This window comes from Coloeus monedula (assembly GCF_965178545.1).
Source record: "Coloeus monedula genome assembly, chromosome: 18".
Taxonomy (NCBI): Eukaryota; Metazoa; Chordata; class Aves; order Passeriformes; family Corvidae; genus Coloeus; species Coloeus monedula.
The window spans coordinates 12297762-12316636 of NC_138798.1; the positions used below are offsets into that span (position 1 = coordinate 12297762).

General features: G+C 48.7%; 1 protein-coding gene across 3 annotated transcripts in view; it reads left to right on the forward strand.

Annotated features, from left to right (window-relative positions):
- Positions 1-2261: 2261 nt before the first annotated feature.
- The window catches only part of AIFM3 (AIF family member 3), a gene marked incomplete at both ends in the record, with an annotated part of 45847 nt that continues 29233 nt past the window's right edge, over positions 2262-18875 (forward strand). For 2 of the 3 annotated variants that reach the window (XM_082293447.1, XM_082293449.1), the window contains 2 exons: positions 2262-2292; positions 9636-9849. In XM_082293447.1, coding sequence (XP_082149573.1) covers positions 2262-2292; positions 9636-9849 — 245 coding nt within the window. Of the gene's footprint in view, positions 2314-9635; positions 9850-18875 lie in introns of all 3 variants that reach the window. The other variant, XM_082293448.1, reaches the window with a different exon arrangement.

The following is an 18875-nucleotide window of genomic DNA, read 5'->3' on the forward strand; positions in this document are numbered from 1 at the left end:
AGAACCATTTTCGTTTTGCCTGGTGAACTCTAGGAGTGGAAAAGGGACACCTCTGATAGCAAACACTTCCCTCTGACCTGCTTTGGGAGGTGTGGATGTCTCAGTGCCTTGGAAAGGCTGGAGGGACCATCAGTGGAGAAATTAGGAGATGTGAAGTGGGCTTGAGGGGATGGCTGCAGATTGCCATCTTTAAGGTCCAAACCAAGCAAAGGTATCTCAGATGAATGGCTGACGTTCTGACATTCAGGAACTCTGACATCCCCCCAAGGCCTTGTTAAAACCAGCCAGACCAGCTAGAAACCAGTCCCACATCAGTATCTCTGGGAGGGTTGGAGAAGTTGGAGTGATTCTCTGGTGAGGCATACTTGGGAGCCACCCTTCTGCCATCCAACCCACCACCTGTCCAGGGGTCCCTGCTGTGCTCCCCCATATGTGCAGCATCCCAAGGGAATGCTGTGATGGTGCCAGAGCACTGCTTGCCTGGAGCATGATCCTGTCTTGCCTCCACAATGTCTGTCCACTTCTGCTGCAGGAAATCCACTGCAGGGAGCTGATCTGGGTTAGTGGGGACTTGGTTTGCTCCTGAGGCACCAGTGACAGTATTTTATTATATGCACTAAATTTTTGTCCTGTATCACAGATACATCAGTGATTCAAGACTCAGTTTGCCTGGTACAAAGCCATTTTCCCTTTCTCTCTGGTGGTTCTGGCAAAGGGCCCTACAGCAGCTACTGCATGTGACGTACCCACTCCATTTTTCCCCACTGCTCCCAAATCTTCCTCTGCATTTATACACCTTCTTACATGGCTTTTTTTTTTTTTTTTTTTTTTTTTTTTTTTGCATTTGCTCTTGCATAAACACTGTCATGCTACTTTCATGGGATGCTCTTGGAAAAAGAGTTCTTGGCTCTGCTCTCTGCATTTAATGATCCCTCTTTGCAGAGTATCAAATAGCACATGCCTGCTTTGCATCATGGTCAAGGCACCGGGCTTGTGTTCCTCTATAGCTTGGATTGCTTATTCAGTGTGATCCAGGCTTTGCTTCTGCAACACAGCTGGGGCATGGCAGAGATGATGCTATGCATGGAAGGGGAGTTTGAAGGTGTATTTTGGAGGGATATAGCTGAAAACAGAGGGATATATCCTGGTATTTAGAGTTGATATTTTAAGCTAAGGAGAGAAGGTGCTTGCTATCCCTTTCCTGGAACGTCTCTAATTTCTTCTCACTGTAAAGATCTTGAGGCATTTTCTAAGCTACAGAAAAGCCTACTTTGCCTGTCTCAAAATATCATTTGGAAATTGCTTTTAACTTCTTGCCCAGATCAGAGGGCTTTTTGAAAGATATATGGCAAAACCATAGTAAATTAGTTCAATTCAGGTAGGAATGAGTAAAATGGATGAAATATACGATTTTATTGCCAGTGTGTTGGATGACTTTTTGCTGTTTTCAGTCATGGAATAGAATTGGAAAAGTTTATCTGAATTCTTAGTCTGTACCAAATATGAGAGCACCCCAAGTCAAAGCTAATAAGTGAAACACAACCTGACCTTAAAAACTTAAAAAAAAAAACCAAAACAAAAACGTAATAGTGTAAAAACAGGAGGTTGAGGCAAAATGGTCTGATATCTAAAACCCTTTCTCTAAATAATTAATTGTTCCTGAGCCAATGGCATTTCTGCATGAGCATAACTGGTATAGGGGAACTTGCAGGACTGTGCAATAAAGCAGACTTCTTTTTTTCCATCTTCTAATAACAACATAAAACCCCCAACTGAAATGTATTTATGGTTCAGTCATTGTATTTGGGCTGTGACCTGTGTGCTTAGAGCTTTAATTCCCAAAGGCAGGGCTTTGGGAAGATATTAAAATCTGGCCATAAACGATATGAGGGTTTTTGCAATTAACTTTGATGATTGAATTTATAAACTTCATAACTGAATTTAGCACTGTCTCCCACCACGGTGACCCCAGCAGCACGCTGTCCCCGTGTCCCTCGGATCACTGGGGTGCCCACAGTGTGTGCCTGCAGTGCTGCTGGCAGCTGTGGGCACAAGCGGCAGCGCTATCACGGGTTTGCTTCCCTTCCTTGCAGCTCCCGCCTTCCGGCCGTACCAGCTCTCACGGAGCTTTTCTACCCAACGCAGGTGGGGATCGACGCTGGAGCCGGGACACGCGAGCTGGCCCCGTACCATGCGAGGATGTGCCTGTGCCCTCCCTGACCTGCCCACCCCCGCCCTCGCTACCTGTCCCGCCCGGCGCCATGGGAGGATGCTTCTCCAAGCCCAAACCAGGTGACTGCCCTCCGACGCCGGGCCCCCATCCCACTGTTCCCGTGGGAGAAGTAGGTCAGCAGTGGACGCTGGCTGGGGGAATGTTAATGCTTGGCTACTGCACGGAGGATTACTGGGCTCTTAATCCCCCCAAATTCCTCAGTGCTCTCACTCCCAGGCAGGGAGCTGTGGGGGGTTGCAGCAGTGCCAGGGGAGTGGTAGGGGGGTGGGAGGGGAGTGGGAGGGGAGCTCAGACTGCACCATGAGGGACGCAGCTCTGCCGGGTCCCATGTCCTTGTTCGTCACCACCCTCCTGCTTCTACCTTTCTGCCGGATCTGGAGCAGTTGCCTGCCTCGTGCCCCAGTGTAGGTTTGGGTGACAGCTGTCCCAGCACAGACACGTGGGGCTCCAGCACCCTCCTTCTGCCACAGCTTTGTCACTCACTTGCCAGCCCTTATTTTTTTTCCCTGCGGGAAGGGAATGGCTTGGGAAGGCACAGGCCAGGTCCTGGGGCTGCTGTGCTGTTGGGATTTTATTTTCTTGGTGAAGCTTGTCCATCTGTGCTGCTTTCGGTGGGGAAAGCAGCTGTAGACACCTGGACATCAAGGATTCTCCCCTTGCTGACACATTCCTTCAGTGGCTGGGCTGAATGGGCTCCCTGCTCTGTATGGTTTTGGGGAAGGTTGGGTGTATGTGGGAGGGGCAGGGGCAGGGGCTGTGGTGCCACCTGTCCAGGCAAACTGTCTGGTTGATGGGGGTCTGGTGTGGAAGTGTCAGTATTCAGCCTTGTCCTGAGCAGGCTGGGCATGAGCAGGCACTGTGTGATCACCCACACTCATCACCCCTGGCAGCACCTGCATGACCCCAGCACAGGACCCCAGGGAGCGATGGCTGGTCCTGTCAGTGTTGCCAAAGCTGCCATGGAGGAGAGGTCCCAGCTTCCATCCTGCAGCTTGTTTTGGCCACCTCAGGGGGAGCTTAGGATGACCTTGTCCTTGTTACTTGCTTGTGCCCCAGGGCAAGTGGAATCAGGTAATGGTGCTGATCTATCAGACTAGTCAGCATCCCTGTGTAGCCTTTGTGGGTCGAAAGATGTCTTTTGGGGACCTTTTCTTGGCAATTTGTCTTCACAGCCTGAGGCAGGAGGGATTTTGGGCTGAAGGACTCAACAGGTCAGAAGGGCTAAAGAAGTTGTGACTCACTGAACATCCATGGAGTGAGACACTGGCCTTTATGCAAGGCACAGTGAGAAAATAAAGGCGGTTTTCTGCCCTTGACCTGTACTGTGATTATGTTATGGGTCATCACCAAGGTAATATGGCACTGGACACTTTGACCTGTAAGTTTTCTCTGTGAAAGCCCTATTTATATGTTTCCTTGTAATGCTTGAAGAGTAAAAACACATCCAGGAATAAATGCCTTTGTTGACTAAACTTGTGACAAACATTGCTATCAGCTCCACTTTATTATGTATCCCATCAGCAAAACTGTGCAATCTTGGAGCACTGTTGGAACACCAGTGCTCTGCGGGCATCTGTCCTGAGGTGCAGATTTTTGTGAAGAGCTGTATTTGCATAGCAGGGCCAAATGCCTGAAAATGCCACCCTGCAGTGCACCTCCCTCTCTCAGCTCTGGTTTGGATTAGTGTCTTCAAAGGCTTCACACAAGCCTTCTGCAGCCTCTGGGTAGCTCAGCACTGACTGTGGGGCTTCATCCCAGGCTTATAAAATCTGCAAATGCAAGGAGGTAAACAGAGGCATTTGAGGATACTGATTGTTCAAGCAAAGGGTTTCACTGAGGTTTCATATGGAAATTGTACAGTCTTAGAGCTGAGTACTGGACTTTAGTATTTGTGGGAATTCACCTATTCCCTGTCCAAATAAGAAGCAGGGACAGAATAGAGCTATTTGCTCCATCCGTGCTGTTTCCACATAAAGAGAATATTTCGGATGCAGCCTGAAGTGAACAGAATTGATTCACACACTTTTTCAAGGTGTACATGAGGTCCTTAGCTGCTCCATCGCCTTCATTCCAATAGAGACCCTCAGTTGCCCAGAACACCCTCAAGATAACCTTGGCACTGCACACATATCACCTTTTGATGGGCAGATGAGTGATACAAGAGCTCTGGGGAGTGGAGTCCTGGATCCCTAAATAGCTGTGCTGACTGTTCTGCTGGCAAGCCCTGAGGTTTCGCTACTGCTGCCGCACCCATCCCCGACTGGATATTTCAGTGTTTAATTAAGAGCTCATGTTCAAACAGTGAAATAATCTGCTGTTATCTCCAGTGCTGCAGTCCCGTGATGCCGGATCCTCTTCTGAAGGCCCAGTTCTCAACCTCTGCATCATTTTCTCCTTGGGTTTGTCTTGGGTGTGTGATGCATCAGGGATGAGCTGCCAGCTGGCAGCCTGTGTGGTATCCCAGCACCCACTCCTGCAGTGAAGCCAGGTCAGGATACTGGGTGACAGGAACCATCGTGTGCCCACTCTGTCTGAGCTGTGGTAACTCTGTCTCTGCGCCGAGTATGGGAGAGTGGCTTCAAAACCTATAATTGTGATTCTTCTTCTTCTGCTGGGCTCAGTGTTTGATGGTGGGGCAGAGCAGTAGTTTCACAGTGCATGGGGTGTCTGGGCATGGGCTTTGCCCTTGCACAGAGGATGCATTTAGCAGGGACTGTGCTCCCTTCCCAGGGATGCTGCATGCTGGAGGGTGCTGGAGGGGGTGCTGTTGGCTGTGTGACCTGAGCTTGGCTCTGAGCTTGTCCCCAGCCTTGGGGTCCTTCCTCCTGGTTTTGGGCTGTAGCATTTGCTGACAGAGCATCTGGAGAGGGAGAGCAGAGCCAGGCACGTTCGACATGGTGGTTTTGTCATTGGCTCTGTTGTTTTTAATAGAATGATAGAATCACAGAAAGTTTGGGCTGGAAGGGACTGTAAAGACCAAGTAGTTTCAACCCCCTGCCATGGGCAGGGACACCTTCCACTAGACCAGGTTGCTCCAAGCCCTGTCCAGCCTGGCCTTGGAAGGAGGGGAGAAGTGGTCCACAGAAATGGTTTGGAGTCTCTTTGAGACCACCTGATGTTACTATCATTGGGGCTTGTAGTTGAGGCACAGTGGGCGAGCCCAGGGAATATGTGGAGAGTGCAGTTCTGGCAGGGCACAGTGAACCCCAAACATGTCCCACAGTGGTGGATTTACTCTGTGCTGGCTTTGGGAAAATAAACTCTGCTGGGGTAAACTGAGATTTCTGGCTGTGCCTGCTGGTCCCCCCAGCATCATCCCTTGATGCATTTCTGGTTCCCACTGCTCCCAAAGCTGTTGGCACCATACAGCCTGCACCAGACTTTTACCTGTCCTCAGTGCTCCTCTGCCCTGTGCCTGCAGCCCCGAAGCGGCACACCCTGAGGCATCGCAGGGTTTTGGGGCTGGGGAAGGCAGACACACTGCTCTCCCCTTGCCACCTCAGCTCCTCCATCCCTTATGGCCAGGCATCTTCATCTTATCCAGACTTCCTTTGGCTCAAGTCAGCCCTTGGCTCATGTCAATTCTCTCTTCCCATATTAACTCAGTATTTTCTTGGTTTCTATTATTTTATCTGGGACCTGGAGATACAATGGCCCGATATCCACAATTTAAATTTAGCCTCCAGAAGAGCTCTGAGCCATACTGGGAACCAATCCTGTGATAAAGAAGTCTTGGGGCATCTAATTGCCTTAATTTTTAAAAAATAATGCCTGTGACCCTGCACTGCAGCCCAGTCACCTGCCAGCACCCTGCTCTGGGATTTATGTCAACAGTTCCAGCCTCATGTCTCAAGTACCTCTCCAAGAGCAAGCAGAGGCTTTAACTTGTTCCACAAGGCTGTGAATAGTGATGGAGAAGGAATAAATTTACAGGAGATGTAATGGGATATTAAGGACTGACTGCTTATGTGAATGACATCAAGGCAAAGCACAAGAACATCATGACCACAATAGGAAAACAACACCTGAGCCAAGTGTGATAAATGGGGTTGGGACATGGTTCCTGAGTGCATGTGAAGGATCCCAGCAGTGCTTGACCTAAAGGCTGAAAACCTGGGAGAAAAAAATTGTGTCAAAATTTATAGTCTTGTCAAGAGTCTGTATTTTAAATGATTCTGTGACTTTGAGGAGCTGACTCAGGATTTTTGGGTTGTGAGAGCTTGCAGTGCTGAGGTGTATGTGGATGTGTGATATGAGCACTTGTTAATGCTCAGCTGGTTCCTCTGCTTTTTTTCTATATTGTTATAAAATATTTCCAGCTCTGGCCTTCTGGTTCTTCATTTATGTATGTGTGTATCTATAGAGATATCTTAAATATGTGCATGAACTCACACAAACACATACACACACGTGTATAAGGGATGTTGGTGGCACAGGACAAACAGGCACATCTCTGTTTCTTTCTCTCATCTATACCTATGCACATGTACCTCTCTATTTATATTTTTATCTTTATCATCTATACCTATACCTTTACACCCATATTTATATATCAATATCCATATTTATATCCATGTCTCTACCTATATTCTTGAGAGGTTGTCTAGATTTGTAGTCACATGCCTAAAACTTTCCAAACAGTTTGCTTTAAGGCCCAGACCCTCTTCTAGCAGTTATAGGTTATGACTATCAAAGAGCTGGAACACGCTGGCCCCAGCCCCTTTGTAACCAATCGGATCTCAGAATTAAACTTGGGTTTATAAATATTTCATTTAAATATGATTTTCCCTGATGGCAACTGAACCAGTTTGCTGGATCAGCTCAGGTGCTACTTAGCCCTGGATTCCTGGAGGGATCATCCCTCGGGAATGCAGGTTTCTGGCCAGAGGGACACCCCATGTGGGGCTGAGAGGCATGAGAAGGAGGAGGAGATGGGGGTAAAAAGGCTTGCTGAGAGGCAGGCGGGATATGCCCCCCACAGAGGCAAGTGGTGAAATGTGGGGCCTGAAATAGAAGGGGGAAGATTTTATAACTCTTTTTCTTTTCCTCTGGACATTTGTCCAGCAGTGTTGGTGGGTGTTGAGTGGGGATGGCTGAGTGCCAGAGACCTGCTGCTTCCTGCATATGTTTTTCTGACTGAGGAAGAAGGGAAAAGCTCAGAGTTACATCTCCCTCTTCATCCCTGCAGGTTCATATGCCCGTGAATCAGTGTGCACTCCATGTGCTCACCTGACCCAAATGTGCTCTGGAAAACAAAGTCCTGGGGCATCAGCCAAGTGAGAGATGGGAGCTGTTCCCTTCAGGGTGAATTCACTGATGTCCATATCCCCCTCACCATTAGGGCTCAGAGCCACTGGCTTTGCCCAACCTTTGTCTTATCCTGCAACATGGTCTGGTTCTGCAGTCTGGCTGCAAGGATGCACAGCCACATTTTCTGCAGATTGGCTGTGAAATCATATGACATCAGCCTCCTGTTTCTTGGGCCAAAAGTATTTTAGTGGGAGTGGCATAAATGGGTATTCATTATATTTCCTAACTCTGTCCTGAAAAATCCCTGTCTGCTTCTCCCAATGCCCTAGGAAAGTAGTGCTGATGGAGAGCAGCTTCTTCACTGGGTGCCTGCAGCAGCTGGGATGCTTCTCTACAGATCTAGGAACAGATTTGCTCATAGCAATGTGGGTTTTTTTAATGCATGGTGCTGGCCCTGTTCATTTGCCTTAACTCCTACAGCTGCTAGACCACAGCAGAAGGTGATGTTTTCTGTTGGTTCAGTGTGCATGCACAGAAAATCACTTTCCTGGATCTGTCTGTCACTGCCCCTGGTGAATCCTGCCCGGGTGAGCACAGGGATTTGGCACTCTGGCAAAAAGCCACACATCCCTTGCCTTGCTGAGCTGGCACTAACAGCAGAAACTTTCAGGACTTCTGAGACAGATGCCTGCCTCCAGGGCCTGGGTGGCCATGGCCACTTGCTTTTCTCCTTTCCAAAATGAATGACCTTTTCCCTGACTTATTCTTCCATCGTTCTCTCAATATTCTTGCAATAAAAGGTGTGGGACAATAGATGAGGCTGGGAAGACTCAGCATCCTTGTCATTCACAAGCCTCGCTGAAGGGCTTGTTTTTACCCTTCCTCTGCCTTTCCTTAATCTGCTTAGTTTGTGAACTTTAACTTTTATCTTCTGCACAGATTTTCCTGTTCATGATGGGGAAAGCTCAATGATTTCCCATGTACTCAAGACACTTCACCAGTCTCTGGCACTTTCCCCTGGCTCTCTATATAACTCCCTGGCGTTTATTATTAATATTAATGGCTCTAACTTTATTAAGTCCCTAGGAGATAAAGTGATGTGTTCCACTTTGTGATGTGAGAGCTCATCAGTGGCTTCTGCTGCTGCTGTGCCCAGCTTGCCCAGCCTGGGCCATAGAGTGGAGGGTGGGGATGCAGCTGGGTGGGTCCGTGGGGAGGGTGGATGAGCGCTGCCCTTCAGGGCGCTTGGATGAACATAGAATGACAGAATTATTTGGGTTGGAGAAGGCCTTAAAGCTCATCCAGTTCCACACCCTGCTGTGGGCAGGGACACCTTCCACTATCCCAGGTTGTTCCAAGCCCTGCCTAACCTGGCCTTGGACACTTCCAGGGATGGGGCAGACACAGCTTCTCTGGGCAGCCTGTGCCAGGGCCTCCCCACCCTCACAGTAACTTCTGCATGTCCTCAGCCGGGTGGCTGAGGAGAATGCCTCTGCTCCCCACTGGCCCTGCTCCCATGTGTCCCTCGGTCCTCTGGTCCCCACGACAGGGATGATTTATTGTCAGACCTGTTCACTAGTGTACAGATGAGAAAAATGGACCATCCTTGCTTCTCTCTTCAACCTATTGTTGAAGAATCACTCTACACTCAAAACTTCATGTGGAAATAATTTTGGATGTTTCTAGTTCCTTATTAATTGGTTTCCATCTAATGAAGCAGCTTTATGCACCATGCAGTGTTGGCTTTCTCTTTCAGTTAACATTACCTACAAACAATTAAAGGGGTTTTTGAAGTCTGTCTGAGCCCCAGAGACCTTGACATGTCTCATATGGAGCTGCCTGAAGCTGTTTTCCACTAAGCAGGACAAGAACTGTAGCTGTGAGGTTGTTTTGTACCAATGACTCATGTCCACTTTCAACAATATGTACTTTATGAATGCAAAGTGCCTGATACAGAAAGAACAGAGGAATAATGGACTCAGGCAATCAAGCCAAGCTTGATGTTAAATGTTTTAACTTCCAAGTCAAGCCAACAAAAAATATCTGTTTTGATGTCTGTTTCCAAGTTCAGGGAAGGAAGGAGAGACAGAACAGTGAACAGCAGCAAAACCTCTGGCTTCATTTTAACAAAGATTTTGGTTCATTCCTGCAGTTGAAGTCAAAATTGAAGTTGTGATACCTGAGAAGGAGAGAAGCAAGGAGGAGATGTCACCCAATGGGAAAGCCAGCCCTCTGATCTACAAAGTCAATGGGACTGCCCGGCACTACCATCTTGAGGAGCATCCAATTGCCAGCAACCCCTACCACAACCCAAAGGACGTGGTAGAAGCATCTGTGTGCCACATGAAGGACCTGGAAAATGGACAGTAAGTGCCCAAACTTTTTGCAGATAAAACTTGAGAGACCTTTTAACCCAATCTGAATGCCGTCTTGTTATTTAGAGTTGTTGGAGATGATCATTTAACTTAGTAAACTTTTTTTTATCTTAAAAAATTACATCATGGACAAGTGACAACTCTTTTTTACCAGAAGGTCTGCTGTTCCCTGCATGATCTACACTGGAACTTGTCTCAGAAAGAGGTGATGTTCTGTAACAGAATTTCTCAGGAGGCTCCACTCAACTTGCGTTAACCAACCTAGACATTTTCTTATAAATTTATAGCCTTAGTGGTTTTACAAAACAGCAGGAGAACTGCATGGGCGGAGTTGATGAGGCAGGTCGTGCTCCATCCTGTCTGCAGCGCCTGACTCTTCCAGCTGAGCTCACCAATTTGCTCTTTCACTAAGGATGCAGCTTTTCAGATCTTTTGCAAATGAGAACACACTTCAGCTGGGCATATTCAGTGCCCTGATTTAATTTTCTGAAGTCTAAAGAGTGCCTGTCCCAGTCAATGTGCTTTAGAGGCCGGTGCCTCTTTTCTGGGGTAGAAGTACAGGTTCCATTGACATTTCGGGTGGGCTACATCTCTATGTAAAAGAAAATAGTTTGGAATAGCTTTTGTTCCAGTGAGGGAGCAATGTAAGGTATGTGGGACAGAACAGGAGTCTGGCAGTTGTTTCCTTTAAATTGAAGTATTACCTGTGATAGTATCCAAGAACAATCCGTGTGGTATGGGCTACTTTGTGCTAAACTTAAGGGGCTTCATGGGCCATAAATTCATTTTATTAGGTAAGTTCATCCAGGAATAAACTGGGTTTTTTTCATTGCAATGGGAATTTATGTATTAGACCATTCTACAAAGGGATGCACTGGACTCTGTTGGATTAAATCTTCACATGATGTGGAGCAGTTGAGGTTGCTTGGCTTATATCCTGGTTCCAACCAGGACAGGGTTAATTTTTGCAGTAGTCAGGAGGGGCATGGCCAGAACCGGGAGGTTGTTCTGTACAACCTCATCTCATTGCCATGGGTGGGGGCAGGGAGTCTCTTGTGGGGAGAAGTGGTTCCCTCTGGTTGAGTAGCTGTGGGGGACAGAATGTGGGGCACAGTACAGTGGGGTAATGCTGGTTCCGAGCCACAGGGAGTGGGGTGGTGAGCTCTGAGCTCTCGGTGAGCATTTTGGTGTGTGACTCTCTCTCTCTTTTGTACACTTGTGTTATTAATATTGTTGCTGTTACTGTTGGTTTTCTTATCTCATTGCTGTTTCCAGTAAATTGTTATCTCAGCCTGTGATCTTTGCCTTTTGTGCCTCCAGTTCTCCTCCAGCCACCCACAGGTGGGGTGGGGAGGGAGAGTGAGCAGCAGCATGGTTTTAGTGGGGGCGCTAAAATGGGGAATTCCATTCCTAAACCACAGCAGCTGTATTTGACACCCAGTATGGAACGGGAAGGGTTGAGGTAACAACAGATCTGGCCAGAGAGGATTGGAAACAAATTTGATCTAAGCATTTGTTGTATTAGGTACAGAGCAACTGGCCACAACATTGCTTGGTTTGTTCACGTGGGTGTGGTACCTCACCCTGTCTATATTTTCATGTATACTCTCTGTGCCCATCACAGTGCTCCTTTTGAGAGCAGGGAGGGGGGTCAGGATCGTTCTGTGGTGCACTGTGACATATCGGTTTATGACATTATAACATTGAGGACAATCAGGGCCATTTGGGATGTGTATTCAGTGCTGATCTCCTGCCTTGTCCTGGGGTGCTGCCTCTGGGAGTCTGTCAGGGTCCATCCCCCCCGCCATGTAGCCCTGGGAGAGGGGCCCTGAGGGAAGAGAGACGGGGTTTCCCCAGCCCCTGGTCAACCTCGCTCCCCATTGGTTGTTTTGTGTTTCCCTGCGCGGGCAAGGACCCTCGGTCCCGTGACTAGGACAGTTCCTCGGCAACCTCCGGCCATGCGGCTGGAGAAATCAACATCTCTGAAACATCTATCAAGAATCAGTCCATATATATTTCTTTTCCACAGCCTCCTTGTTTGGTACATCGTGTTACAGTATCCCCACTGTAACAGGAGTTCATTAATAATCATACCCAGTCTGTGGGGAGAACAGGGGAGGATGATTTTCCCCAGCTTTTCACCCCCTTTTCCTCCTTCAGGCCTGTTATAACAGCTTTTCAGGATTTTGAATTTCCCCTGGATGTCAAGGAAAGCATGTTCTTGTTGCTAAGTCTTCCAGGTCTCCTCAGTGTGGTCCACACCATGTTTAGAGTTACAAAAGAGACTTTTAGGAAGGTCATTCAGAGATCTGCACCAAGGCTGGATAGTCATGAGTGGCATGGAATGTGGCAGAAAATGGGAGAGCTTTTGAAGGACTGTTCTGCTCCAGTGGATTGGAAGTTCACCCCATAGCAACTACAGGATCCTGATAAAGTGGGGGAATATTGGAAAGAAAAATGCTGTGGCAATTCCAGAGAGGTGCAAAGTTACGCAATGTGTTGGGCCCTGGCTACTATTTATCAGACAGTGCTCCATACTAGACAGCACCCTCAGGGAGAGGAGGAGGAAAGCAGAGCAACAGGCACCATGGGTACTCCAACTGCAGCTGAACCAGAGGAACAGCCCATGCCAGGAGCACTTGCCCCTCTATGGAAGAAGACATCCAAGGCAAAAATCAGCTCTCTTAGTGAGGAATGAAGAGGAAGCAGGGCCCTCACAACAGGAGGAAGAGGCAGGGCCAGAGACAATCTCCTGGTCCCTATCCCCGTGTGAGTTGTGAGATATCCAAAAACACTTCAGCTGCCAGTCAGGAGTGCCCCATGTGATCTGGCTGCTCCGGTGCTGGGATATCATGGCCCACACTATGGAACTAGATGGTAGCAAAACCAAGGAACTGGGATCCCTGCCCTGGGATGTGGGCACTGACAAGGGGATTGGGAAGAGGACAGAAACTCTCACCTCTGGAGGTGGCTCCTGTCAAGTGTGAGGGAAAGGTATTCTCTCAAGGATGTCAGATTCCAATGGATGTGGCCAAAAAATTAGCAGCTTTGTCCCCACCAGCCAACAAGAAGGAGACACAGGCTTTCCTAGGAGTTGTGGGTTTTTGGAAGATTCATATTCCAGAGTACAGTCACATTGTCAGCCCTCTCTATCATGTGACATGGGAGAAGAATGATTTAAAATGGGGTCTTGAAGAACAAGAAGCTTTGCAACAAATTAAACAGGAGATTGTTGATGCAGTAGTCCTTGGGCCAGTCAGGATAGGACAGGGTAAGAAAAATGTGCTCTACACCACAGCCAGGAAGAATGGTCCTTCTGGAGCCTCTGGCAGAAGGTACCTGGGGAGACTCGAGGGCAATCCCTGGGGTTCTGGAGTCAGGTATACAGAGGATCTGAGGCCTGTTATGCCCCAAATGAAAAAGAGATACTGGCAGCTTGTTAAGGGGTTTGATCTCCTTCAGAAGTGATTGGCACTGAAGCACAGCTCCTTCTGGCACCCCAACTATCAGTGCTGGGCTGGGTGTCCTGCCATACATCATGCCACTGATGTTACCTGGAGTAAGTGGATTGGTCTGATCACACAGCGGGCTCGGACAGGAAACCCCAGTTGCCCTGGGATCTTGGAAATCATCAGGAACTGGCCCTAAGGTGAAAATTTCAGACTGCCATCAGAAGAGGAGGAGGAGAATGTGACATGTGCTGAGGAGGCCCCACCCATATAATCAGCTACCTGAAAATGAAAAGCAATGTGCTCTCCTCACTGACAGTTCCTGCCTTATTGCAGGGATACACTGAAAATGGAAAGCTGCCGTATGGGGCCCTACATGGTGAGTGGCAGAAGGTATTGAGGGACAAGCTGGATTGAGTCAGGTTGCAGAGTTGAAAGCTGTCCAGCTGGCTTTGGATATTGCTGAATGAGAGGAAAAGGCCAACTCTCTACCTCTACACTGACTTGTGGATGGTGGCAGATGCTCTGTGGGGGTGGCTGGAGTGATGGAAGAAGACCAACTAGCAGCACAGAGAGAAACCCATCTGGGCTGCTGAACTGTGGCAAGACATCGCTGCCTGGGCAGAGGAGTTGGCTGTCAAAGCCTGTGGATGCATATGTCCATAAGAGTCAGGCACTGAAGAGTGTCGCAACAATGGACAGGTGGATTGAGCTGCCAAGATTAAAGTGTCTCAGGTAGGTATGGACTAGCATCATAAGGGTGAATTATTTCTGTCTCAGTGGGCCCATAACACCTCAGGCCATCAAGGAAAAGGTGCAACATGGCCTCATGAATGAGGGGTGGACTTAACCATGGACACTATATCCTGGGTAATCCACGTTTGTGAAAAGTGCACTGCGATCAAGAAGGCCAGGTGGGTAAAGCTCCTGTGGTCTGGGGGGTGGTGGTCTAAATATAAGTATGGGGAGGCCTGGCAGATTGACTGCACCACATGCTGCAAACCTGCTGCCAAGGCAAGCGTTATGTGCTGACAATGGTAGAAGGCATGACTGGATGGCTGAAGATGTACCCCATGCCTTATACCACTGTCTGGAACACCATTCTGGGCCTTGAGAAACAAGTCCTGTGGCAACATGGCAGCACTGAAAGAATTGAGTCAGACAATGGGACTCATTTTAAAATTAGCCTTATAAACACCTGGGCTCTGTTAAGGTTCGGAGGAGCTGGGTTTATAAACACTGAACAAGGTATTGAGTGGGTGTACCATATTCCCTGTCATGCACCAGCCCCTGGGAAAGTGGAATGGTGCAATGCACTGTTAAAAATTACATTGAAATCAGTGGGTGGTGGGACCTTTAGACACTGGGATCTATATTTAGTGAAAACCACATTGTCAGTTAATGCCAGAGGCTCCACCAATCGAGCTGGCCCTGCACAATCAAAACCTCCATGTACTGTAGAAGGGGATAAAGTCCCCGTGGTGCATGTGAAGAATGTGTTAAGGAAGTCAGTTTGGATCCATTCTGCCTCAAGAAAAGACAAAATCCCATCTGTGGGATTGTTTTTGCTCAAGGATGTGGGTGCATTTGGTAGGTGATGCAGAGGGACAGAGAAATACAACATATCCCTCAAGGAGATTTGACATGTGGAGGTGTGGGTCACCTACTGCCACCTGTACAGGTGAGCAGTGGCAGCAGGGCTGGAGAGGAGCAGGGCAGAGCACAGGCAGTAACCAGAATTGCCTTGAAGGTAGAGTGAAGCAAAAGGGGGAGACTGTCTTGGGAAATACTGGTTGCACAGGGAGGGTTCTGTTCCAGGGTCAAGATGCAGCCTCACCTGGTCTGTAGAAGATGGGGTAGAATGATAGGGTCTTTAAGATCCTTTGCCATATAAACCACCCTGTGATTCTGTGAATAGCTAGATTGACTGGGGAGCAGGGAGTATGATAGATGAAAAGATTTGGAGAGCTCTTGTGGCTGCAGGGAAGGTGAGGAGGAGCTGGCTGCAGCCTGTGAGAACATAATATGGCTGCAGGTGACCATAGCAGGGAACTCCTCATCTAAAGACAGGGCTAGGAACTGGCATCGGTCGGGGAGCCAGTCCCATGTGCATCAGCTGCTGCAACATGCTACGAGTGTGACATACCAACACTCAGACATTTTAGGTTGAGAATAGCTGTTTTCCAGCAGGCTGAGTCCAGGTCAAGATAGGAGTGCTGTGACAGGGTCCCACAGTTCATGTAAGCAATGGGCCAAGCCAGAGGAGTCCCCTTGTGCTGGTACCCAGAGGGGTTTTCCAAGATGATTCTCCCAAGGAGTGTAGGAGTGTGCTGGGCAGGGGTGTGTGTGGGCATGGCAGCAGTGCAGGGTTCTGGCATGAGGCTTCAGGCACCACTGCCTTGCATTAGTGGATTCTGCAAGCACAGGGTGTGCTTTCTGCCCAACTTTTCTGTCTTTCTGCTACCAGCATGGCCTCAGCAGAACTGAGATCCAGAAAGATACTGGAGGGATAACCTGGTGCAACTGTACCCAGCCAGCCTCCCAGCAGGCTAACTGGAGGAACAGAAAACAGCCCCCAGTGCTCCCACAGCTCTCGAGCAAAGGTCCTTTGCAGGCCAGAGCTGAGATTTAGCTGGTGCTTCCCAAGTGGGGAGTGGGGTGGGACAACAGAACAAATTCCCAACTGAGTAAACAGCTTAGCAGGGTGCAGGGCAGTGTAAATCAGTCTCTGGATCACTCTGGAGTGAGTGCAGGATGGGAGCCTTGCAGGTGGCTGTGTGCTGGCTGGAAGACACCAGGTCTTGTTTTTGACTCTCTCAGCTCACACAGCTCCTTGAGTAAGCTGTAAATTCTTTAACTTATCTTATCATATCTTCCCAGGCAGTTATGGTTGCCATTGAACAGGTTTTATCAGCTGAGGAATGCAGCAGGACTTGTACTGCTCCGCTCCCCTTGTGTGGAGGGAAGAGCTCCAAGTGTCTTAGTCGGGGAGGGAGCAGAGCTGCATCTCTGAGGAACAAGGTGGCCGAATTACTGGGGCAAAGGGCAGGCATGGTGAACTCTGCTGGTTTTCGCCCAAGGTGGAAAGGAAATTGGGAAATTGAGCATTTGTCACTGGACAGTTGATGCAGGTGAAGCACTTGCCCGAAGTCTGGCTTGAGGTGGGTTTGAGGTTGTAACAGGAGTGCTGGTGGGCTGAGCCCCATTCTCATCTCCATGGCTTCGAAGCAGGGTGGGGCAAGTGTCAGTGTAGCCTGGGGGCAAGTAACGGGATAGAGTTGGGATGTTATCTGAGAAAGAATGAGCATGCAAAGTCTGTCCCATTCTTCTGAGACCCTGAAACCTGGTGTGCATGAATAGCATTCCGGAATCACACATGGCCATTGACTTCCTTGAGCAAGTGGGTGATGTGCTTGGCACCACAAAGGCAATGTTCTGGGATAGCTGTAAAGATGGTCCTCTTCATACAATGGGAGCAACTAGGATTTCCAGATAAACATCAAGCTGTATAGGGATAGGTTTTCTGGCTCCAGGGAACAGCAGCTCTGTGCTCCCTGTGCAGCTCCATGCAAAATGAGGGCTCTCTCCTCAACTCTCACTTTCCTCCACGGTAAGCTGGAAGACTCTGCTCTGGGGAAGTTCTGCTAGTAGTTGCATTGGAAAGAGGTGTCTCAGGCAAGACCATGGATTGCACAGGGTATGTCGGGGCTGTTGGTTGGAAAGGGAGCATCCGAGAGGTGAAAAGAGACAGGATATGCTGAGAGGAAGGTCTGGTCGACCTGGCAGAGGTACTGTGAGAGGGCAGAGAGTAAATGCATGCTCAGTGCAGAGCAACATCAGTGTCACTCAGCAATGCTCTGTAAAGCTGTGGAAATGCCTTTGGCCAAGGTCTGGGCAGGTGGAGGAGTGGAGGCCTCAGTGCTGCAGCCTTCTGCACCCCAATCTCCAGCCTGCAGAGAGGATCAATGAGCAGCCTCCTGGGAATGATGGATGGTTGAAAGACTCATGTTCCAGTGGATAGTGCCACTGACGAGTGTAACATGGCTACCCACATGAGCCCAGTCTGTACACAGTCGGCAGGGCATGGGAACTCCAGCAAATATAAGCACGTGTTGAAGCTGCAATGCAGAGCCTGTGCCCAGCCAGCCTGCAGCAGGCAGAGCAAGAGTCACTGGGCACCGAGGAGGAGGCACAATATCCCCACATGCTTGGGAGATGCTGTGGGCAAATTCACCTGCATGCAGCCAGTGCAGAGGTGCGTATTGCTCAGTTTATCCCTGCTGGGACAGAGGGCTATGGAGCACCCTTTGGACAACCCAAGGGTGGTAGAAAGGATTTTACAAAATGCTACTTTTCAGTGCTAGTGGCATCATCAATCACTCATTCAGCAGATGGGTGTGCTCAGTAGGTCTTTCTGGCTTGCAAACAAGGTGCATGATCAGCAATAAGATACTTTTGGCCAGGATGGGGCTGAATCTCAGCCTGGCTTAGCTGGTCAAGGAGGCATGTGTGGCCCAGTGAGCCTAAAACCTGCCAAGCTCAGTGTTGCAAACAATTCTTGCTGTGCTAATCACGCTTTGATCCAAGGTACCACACCATGGAATCATTGAATCAGAATGGTTTGGGTTGGAAGGGACTATTAAAGGCCATCTGGTCCAACCCTCTGCCATGGGCAGGGACACCTTCCACTACACAAGATTGCTCAGAAGCCCATCTGTAGAATCATAGAATATTCTGAGCTGGAAGGGACTCACAAGGATCATCCAGTCCAACTCTCAGCCCTGCGCAAGACACCCCAACAATCCCGCTTTGTGCCTGGGAGCGTTATCCAAACACTCCTGGAGCTCTGGCAGCCTCGGGGCCGTGCCCATTCCCTGGGGAGCCTGGGCAGTGCCCAGCAGCCTCTGGGGGAAGAACCTTTCCCTGATATCCAGCCTGAGCCTCCCCTGGCATGACGGTTCATGACGTTCCCTTGGTAACTGCTCTGTACTTCCATTTACCATCAATGGGTTTGGCTGAGGCATCAGTGAACCAGAGATCCTTAACTTCAGAGTATGACATAACTGCAGGAACATCAAGTATAGCACTAGGCTTATGTAGCTGTTGCAAAGCCAGCATATCTGGGATCATGGCTATCTGTAATTTTGCAGGTTTTGGCCCTTCAGTTATATCCATCTGACCTGTGACTCCTGAGACACGTGCACACCATTTGTGTGCTGTTGGTCTTTGTGCAATTCCACCTCGTGGAGCACAGCCCTTCTTAGTACTGGCTGGCAGGTTGAAAGGTCTTTGGATTAGCACAGATTGGTGCTGTTGAATTTTTTATACTTGTTTAAAAGCTCAGGTCAGAGATAATAATCCCTTTTCCCAGTCAGTGTATCTCTTCTCAATATCTTTTAATACTGCAGAACTGAACCCTAATGGTTGTATAGGTCTGTGTGGGCCTTTCTGGAACACGTTACAGTAAGTCCCATGTTCAGCAAAACCCATTCAGCTATTGTAGGATCATTGGAATGAACTGCCCCAAGTGATGAATATATTTTTAACTCCTCTATTAGCATTTGTAAA